This window comes from Hakea prostrata, chromosome 1 (assembly GCF_041222555.1).
Source record: "Hakea prostrata isolate BN-2017 chromosome 1, UWA_Hpros_2, whole genome shotgun sequence".
NCBI classification, from domain to species: domain Eukaryota; kingdom Viridiplantae; phylum Streptophyta; class Magnoliopsida; order Proteales; family Proteaceae; genus Hakea; species Hakea prostrata.
The window spans coordinates 26,260,008-26,268,516 of NC_142600.1; the positions used below are offsets into that span (position 1 = coordinate 26,260,008).

Sequence of the window (8,509 nt, forward strand, 5' to 3'; positions counted from 1 at the left end):
TTCATGTGCAGCTAGTACTCTAATAGACACTAACGGTGTCGATTCATGCTGTGTATCGAATTCAAAACCTTACCACTTATTATGTACCATATCATACAATAAATATGATCAATAACATGCTCGTACCACCTAACATATATAATAATGAAATTGACCAAGTTACACAAATCAACCTGGTTGCAGCAATTCAATTAAAAATAATAATAGCAACAAATTATATCATTTTATACTAATTAAATATGATATAATATATCTACACCATTTAGTACAGGAAGTAGATGTATTTGATTACATACCAACAAAATCTTTTTTATCATTATCAAATTAGTTACAAAAACTAGAACTGATAAATTCAATAGATAACACACAAAAAAAAATATAAAATATTTTGAAACCTAAAACCTCCTTAATCTATCTTAATGGCTCAACATATGAGCCTCACATCAGAGTGAGAGAAGTACATCAGTGAACTCTCACGCGGCAATCAAGGGACCACAGGTAACGCGCTCCATTCGTCTACACGCGCGTATTGCATAATTGTATATGATCTAATTACCGTAATCGAGGTAGATCATCACGTGCGATGCTGTCCAGTTTGACAGTTTTGACTTGGGAGTTTGGAGATTTTTGGAGCACAGCCGTGTGGCGGCTTACGTGTATGGTGTTAACCTCCAAGGCTCCAAGGCTCCAACGCCAGTGAAGTAAAAGACAAGAAATCCCTTCTGTGGTTCTCAGAAGACCATTGTCCATTGTCATGTGGTGGTGGACCCCTTCACCACCACCACGTCCAAGTCCAACACAAAACCGAACATCGTCTTGTCACCGTACGTATTCGCAAAAATGTCGGTGGTTCTGTTCGTCTCTCACTCTCCCTCTCTCTCTCTCTGGTGATGTGTTAAATTCAATCATCTCTAGATCTTACACTAAATTGACAATTATTTCCATATTAGATAATAATGAAACACAGTAAAAGGTAACAGTGTCATCACATTGATGATGATTGATTTGATCTAGAAAGAAAACCTGATTATTCAAATTCTAAGGCCGGTACTCGTGCTGATTTCGTCACAGGATCTTCATCGACATGGGCGAGACTTTGTTCCATACCCCATTCCGGTGATCTGAAATCGGTACCTGCTGGTTGTTTTGAACGGTTTTCCGACGAATTTGAATGGTTTTCAGGCCCTTCAGGGTGTAGGGTGAGCTTACCTTGATTGTAGAAGTTGCTCAGTAGATGAAAATAAGGGCAGGTTTTGGAATCAGAAGACCTCTTCTTCTTTGCATCTCTGGTTTTCCTGAAGTACTTGTTTATGTTCTCCCATTTCTCTTTACACCTTTTGGCACTCCTATGGTAGCCCAACTCCAGCATTCCTTGAGAGATTCTCTCCCAGAGAGGAACCTTGGAGCCTTCCTTGTCTTCCCCACTGCTGTAGAGATTGCACCTGAGGTTTATCAGAGAGTAAACCTCATTTCTTGGCCATCTTTTGCCAAGATCTTCTCTATCAGTACCGTATGCGTAATTAGGGTTTTGGGGAACTGTATTCTCTTGGATAGCAAGGGAGTCATGGTTCTGATGATGACCTAGATCTGGGGTAGACGAGGAAGAGGGAACTAGGGCTACAGTAGAAGAGGAAGGTACATCTGAAGGATTGTTCTGGGCTTGCAAAGAACTAGGGTTTTGAGGGACTTGATCAGTCATTGCAGATGAAATGGGCACTTTGGGGTTGTTCTCTGATGGGTTCAAGGAAGGATCTGAATTGATTGGTGTCTTTGGAAGGTCTTTGTTTTTCAGAAAGAGACCCTGGATTTGGGATGGAGTTGTAGACTCCAAGTTCTTCAGAATCTCAATTATTGTAGCCTCTCTACCACGAGCACTCTCTTGAAGATGGGCCTTAAGCTCAATCTCCCTGTCCATCCGAGCCATCTCTTGCTTCCTCCATGCTTCCTCTCGAGCTATCCTCTCTTCTTCTCTCCTTTCCATGTCTTGAAGAAGCTTGTTTTGCATTTCCTCTTGCTGAACCATGATCCTGTTCACTATTTCTACACAGAAACTCTTCAGCATTTTGAGTTTTTGATGCCTTTTCCTCTTCGTCGTCCTCGTGTTCTTGGTCACACATTCCTTTTCCATAGCAGGATTTACTAAGGTCTCATTCCCTGAGTTCTCCTCAGAATCAATTTTCATCATTTCACCTCCTTCATCTCTCAGTACTACCTTCTCAGATGTGTGGTCATGAGGATTTACCCCTTCATATAACGCTTCAAGCTCATTAAAGGACCTGGAGTTCTTACTATAGCTACAAGTGGTGGTTGTGGCATTGTAGTACTTACTTATCTCTTCATACTTCTCCTTGCATTTCTCAGCACTCCTTTTGAATCCAATTTCTGCAAGCTTCCTAAAAATGAAAAAAAGAAAAAATTAAAGTTGGTTTCCTCAAATTTCTTGAGTAACCCACTGCCTCTTGAAGAAGGGTTTCAAATTCCGATAGAATATAGAGAGGGGGTGGGAAGGGAAACAGAGATACAGACAGTAGCTAGTCTCAAGCTCCACTCTCCAGCTAATGGAAGAGACAAAAAATTCAGTATCCAAAATTAACCATATTAGAAAAAGGAATAACCTTGGATGTTATTTCTTGTAACCTTGGATGTTATTTCTTGTAGTGCTTAAATCTAATTTAATTGTATATTTTAAGGAGATCAATTCAGCTAGTAAGTCTAGATTACACTCTACAATGTTCGAATAAAAAAGGAAAAAAAAGGTACTAAAAACAAATGTTTATATGGCCACAGTGTTTCAGAAATGGTAAATTGCAGAGCTGAAGATGCCCCTTAACAGTGGTAGTACTGGAGCTTACTAATGGGAAATACATGTACCTTGAAACAAGTTCCCAAACGAAGTCGGTGAAGCCAGATTGGATGCTAGATCTGATCCGCCACAGTGCAAGTATCTCTTCTTCCGTCCAGGGATCTGCTGCTACTTGGGAAGAAGAGGGTTTCAAGTTCAACGACCCAGGGAGGTCGACCTCCATGCTTCTACACACAGCTTCAGTACTCTCTTCCTCTTGCTCTTCTTTATCTTCATCTTCCACGGTGGGTGACTGCCGGTGCAATTGGTGGTGGTGGTCATGGTGGAGAAGAGCATGATGAGACTGGAAGATGAATTGCTGCTGCTGCTGCTGCTGTTGTTGAGGATGGGAAGGAGGGGGATCGAGGACTGAGAAGCAATTAGAAGGGGAGACATGAAGAGGGAGAGAGAGTGGGAGTGGAAGAGTGAGAGGTGTTCTTGAATCTATGAACTGGTAGAACTGGTCTGGAATTCCATTAAACATCGTTTGAGTGAGAGGGTGAAATCCTTCTTTCTCTCTGGTCTTTTGCACACTGTAGAAGGAAATTCTTCTCTGTGCAACAACTATGAATCTAACAAAAAGCTCCCGATCTTTCTCTCTCTTAATCAAAGACTTTGTCTCATATCCTGGAAAAGGCCACTTAATTTTTGGCTTTCGGGAGAGAGAGAGAAGAGAGGAGGGGTCCCTTAGAATCCTATGCAGGAGGAAAGCTTATGGTTGATGCTGCTTATGATGGTGCAATAAGCGTAATGAATAATCACCACACGTGACGACATGCACAGCAGAGGACCCCACGTGCGCTCCCTCTCTCTCTATCTCTCCTCTCATGACATCAATAGCCAGCTACGCGGTCCAACCAACCATCTGACCTACCGCCTGTTAACTCACGGTAGACCCTTCCATTTACATTGATTTCCCTGCTCGGTAGCTCACAAACACTGCACGTGCTCACAATGGGTCCCATCAATATTTAATCTCGTGTCTCCCAATCATGAACTAGTGGTGTCGGTATCGGCCGTTGCAAAGCGCGTACAGGCGGCCATAGGTGTCATGACTCAAGATCGATTCTGCCTCATATCGACCGGGTTGACTCCATGCTGATTTCTTATAAGCTTAAACCGGTTCGAACCCACCCTAAGCCTGGATCGACCCCTGACAAGATCAGGTCGACTTTGGTTTTAGCCCATCAGCCAACCTAGCCCGACCTTGAATTAAATTAGAGGCATATATATTGAGTTCGAAATTTGAATAATTATTTAACCTAACGTCGCAATAACCTTAACATAATCCCACTTCAATACAGCCGTATGGATCTTTAATTTCAACTCCATCACTCTAGACTCTTTTTAAGTGTTTCACAGTCTTTCCTAGACGGAAAAAAATCATCTGCTATGCATATCTCTCCGTAGCAGTTTGGGCAGCCTTGTTTTGTATCTCCCAAGGTGAAGATGAAATGGGTTGTGAAGTTGGTTAAGTTTCCGCTCTTCTTGTCCCAAAGTTGAACTGGAGTATTATAAATCACACCACCTGTGCTATCAGTTAGGGCCCCGCTCCCAAGTCTATTTACAGTGAGGTCGATCACTGGATCAGGAGGGTGTTGCATTTACCTGGAGCACGATGCTGCGATCAACCAGTATTGAGTTATTGAAACTGGTAAAATTGAAACTCAACGATGTTGTAGCAAGGAAGGTTAAAAGAAAAAAACATAATGAACAATGAAAAAGGAGATAATTGCAGTCTCCTGATGAGATAAAAGCCATGATTTTGGTTAATGGCTGGAAGCTGAAAATTGAAAAGAAGCGAAGACTTATAATTCTGCATATGCTGCAGATTTCTTCTTTTCGGTGAACTTTTGAAGGGAGAAAGCAAAAGAAGACAGACGATCCCATCGCTGTACTTCCACCTGATGTCGGGTCTTACATCTAGGTGGGTATTTTCAGCAAATGGGTCTCAAAACTGAATTCCTTTCACTTAAAATCAGATATTTAATCTTAGCCCTTTATTTAGTATATTCCATGTGGTACGTTGTGGTGGTGCGCTGCTGTGCATATCAGAGAGATGTGCACAACAGATGATTTTTTTCCTTTCTAGACTTTCAAAGACTTCAATTACCATTGAAGATAATTGGGAGATCTTAAATCTTCACTTTCTTAATCAACCATTCAAGATAATAATACCAATACAGATCAAGTAAATAAAGGAGATTTTAGTTGATATTTTTTTCAAAACTCAATGATAATTATCATAAGATTTAAAAAAAAAAAAAAAAAAAAAAAATGGATTGGAAGTAAATTCTCATACTCAAGTCATTGAGTTGTGTAAAATATGAAGTTTAATAACTAGAAATAATTACTATTGCTTAATTACAATAGAGATGTTTTGCTTTTGTAAAATGATTATTGACCTTTCACTTTTAACGGTGTTAAGAAAGCGATATAGTTGAAAGTTTAATGTCTATTTTGTTTTTTTTAGAATTATGAATTTGAAGACGATATGTAAGAAATACGAAATTTATCATTGTATTCTTGTTATTTTTAAATTATAAAAGTTGGATCCTGATGACATGAAATCAAGTTAACTAAAAAAAAAAAAAAAAGAAAAGAAAAGAAAAGAAAAGAAAAGAAAAGAAAAAAAGAAAAGAAAGAAAGAAAAGAAAAGAAAAAAAGAGAAAGAAACTACAACTTAAAATAGTAATCAAGCTATAGTATATGAGGCAATAGTAAGTATTCTTAAAAACTATTTTCAACACAGATGATCTCTTCTTCTTTTTTGAAATTAATATATGAGTAATTTTCATTTAGACCTGCGGACCACCTAAGGTTTGGTTCAGAGTCATTTTTAGTTAAAATGGAAACATTTTTCATTTGCCTCCAGTGCAGTAATAAAAAAAATAAATTAAAGATATATTGTCATTTTTATGATCTATATTCCCTTATCGATTTTTTTTAATAGTTACCGTTAGATGCTTATTGTGTATTAGTAAGTGAATCCACCGGTGGAGATTAAAAAGTAGGAGTACACATGTAAATGTAAATTATATCCTGGAACTCTTTAGTTTTTGAATTCCAACCTCAACTCTCTCTCACTGAAATACCTTCTTCTCCCAATGGAACCCTAACTATTTAGAGTAAGCTGCAGCAGCCATCGCTTGAATCCACAGTTTTCCTCCTGCAAAACAAGATGAAAAAGAAAAACCCAAGAACGAACAGAGCCATTGAAACAAGAACCAACACCACATCGTACGTACTCAATATACAATTGCATGTAAATAGAGTTTTACAAAATTTCAGGCCCCTGATCTGATAAACAAATAACAATCTTAGGTCGACGATCTGAGTATGGATGAATGAGGTAACTATAGAGATCTAATGGCGAAGTGTCGATTAGAAAAAGGAGTATTCCCTGTTCAAATGAAAAAGTGAAAAAGTTTTATGCAGCACCCACCGTATTTACCCTGCTTGGCGAAATGGTGAAAAAGATGTCCTGGCCACATGGATTTGAAGCGGAGTAATGGCAAAGCAGCATGAGAATTCGTTATGTTTGATATCTGTTAGAAATGATATTTTTTTTTCTTTTTTGACATTTTACCCCATCTATGTCTCACGAATCTTGAGCGACATTGAAGCTTGTTGATCTAGTAGAGGAGCTTTCTTGCCTATCAAGGTCAAGGTGAGAGTTTTAAAGAGCCCAGACCAGTCCAATCTTCTGTGGATTCAAGCGATTTGCTGCTGCTGCTGCTTATCCAGGTAGGGTTCCATCGGTATAGGAAAGTATTTCAGTGAAGGAGTTGAAACTATGAATTCAAATTAAAACTAAAAGTTAGAAAGTGAAATAATAATAAAAAATAAAATATTTAAAAAAAAAAAATCATACTTTCATGTGTACTCTATGTGAGAAGCATCTAATGAAAGAAAAGAAACCCAAAAATTATGAGGAAAATTTCGAGAGGTGGTTCAATTGGCAAAGACCAATGCTTCTAGGTAGGTCAGAGTTTAAGTAGGGGTGTAAACGGACCGGATTCAGATCGGATAGTGGTATATCCATATCCGCATCCTATTATATTCGGACGGATTCGGATAATATCCTATTGGTTTTCGGACGGATTTTGTCGGATTCGGATAGTTATTTTCTTAAATAGATTCTTCTAAATGGGCATGAATATAGATTGAATACAAGTTTTCAACTACCTGCTTACATCTTTACCTTTTTATTTGTGAGGGCTAGGTATGAAATTTAAGAATCTAACAACTTTGGTAGCTATTTTAATAGAAAATCTAGAAAAATAGTCATATATCATAGGTAAAATTTATAAAAATAAGAATAATAAATTTAAATAAGTAACTTAATCAGATAATTTTATCGGACAAATAATAATCGGTAAGAAAGGGGTATACCATATCCTCATCCTATTAATAATCGGACAGATTCGGATACCTCTAAATGGATGCAGATGCGAATTCGGAAATGGATTTCGGTTATCCATTTACACCCCTAAGTTCAAATCCCTTTGAGGCCAAGGATAAAGCCCCACATATATTAATTATATAAAAAATTCCCAAAGGATGTAGTCAAGGTGTGGAGAAGCTAGGCCGAATGAACTTCAGATCCAAAAAAAGAAGAAAAAAATATGAGAGTATTTTTATCATAAAAAGGACAATATGTAATTAATTATTTTATTTTTTTAAATACCACAAGGCAAATGAAAATTACCCTATTTAGGGTAAATCAGGTAGGTTAGGCGTTGAAGAACCTTGACATGTAAGGTTAGATTGGGGTTTCTCAAGGCTTAGTAGGACTGGGTAGGATTTGGATCCCTAGAATGGGAATCGGTTTAGGTTGTGATGAATCCAAAAACTAAAAGTTAGGGTTCCATCGGTATAGGAAAGTATTTGAGTGAAGGAGTTGAAACCAAGAATTCAAAAACTAAGAGTTATAGAAAGTGAAATAAATAAATAAATAAATAATCATACTTACATGTGTACTCTACGTTCTGTAGTCTCCGCCATTGGATTCACTTACTACTATGTGAGAAGTATCTAATGGTAACCATTAAAGAAAGGAAATCCAAAAATTATGAGAAAAACCTCGAGATGTGGCTCAGTTGGCAAAAGACCAATGCTTCTAGGTAGGAGGTCAGAGTTCAAGTCCCTTCGAAACTAGGGACAAAGCCCCACTGATATTAATTATATAAAAATTTCCCAAAGGATGTAGTCGATGTGTGCATAAGCTAGCCTGGATGACCTTCAGATCCAAAAAAGAAGAACAAATTATAAGAGTATTTTGATCATAAAAATGACAATATGTCATTATTCAGTTTTTTTTTTTTTTTTTTTTTTTTTTTTTAAATACCACAAGGAAGGCAAATGAAAAACATCATTTTTTCTTTTACTAGAAGTGACTTGGACCAAACCTTAGGGGGTTCAAATGAAAATTATCCTTAATATATCATTAGTTAATTCTTCAAATAAAAAAAATAAGGGTTGTTGAGGATATTTGTTATACTATTTCCAGGATAAATTAGGGTTAACCTGACCCTAACTTACCCTATTTAGGGTAAATCAGGTAGGTTAGGCCTAGAAGAACCTGGATATGTAAGGTTAGATTGAGGGTTCTCAAGCCTTAGTAGGATTGGGTAGGATTTGGGTCCCTAGAATAGGAATCGGTTT

The 8,509-nt window shown here is 37.7% G+C and overlaps 1 protein-coding gene across 1 annotated transcript; it reads right to left on the bottom strand.

The window, feature by feature from the left end:
* Positions 1-270: 270 nt before the first annotated feature.
* LOC149028502 (trihelix transcription factor GTL2-like) lies at positions 271-3,534 on the bottom strand. Its single transcript, XM_089137183.1, has 2 exons — positions 2,872-3,534; positions 271-2,393 (listed from the first exon to the last, which is right to left on the bottom strand). The coding sequence occupies exons 1-2, from the start codon at positions 3,324-3,326 to the stop codon at positions 1,028-1,030; spliced, it is 1,821 nt and encodes a 606-aa protein (XP_088993309.1). The 5' UTR covers positions 3,327-3,534; the 3' UTR covers positions 271-1,027.
* Between the last annotated feature and the right edge of the window lie 4,975 nt (positions 3,535-8,509).

Bases quoted from the DNA above. Each gene is read 5' to 3' on its own strand.
- LOC149028502 (XM_089137183.1), bottom strand. From the start codon at position 3,326: ATGTTTAATGGAATTCCAGACCAGTTCTACCAGTTCATAGATTCAAGA. The intron at 2,394-2,871 runs GTACATGTATTT...TTTCATTTTTAG, and splicing joins GTTTGGGAACTTGTTTCAAG to GAAGCTTGCAGAAATTGGAT.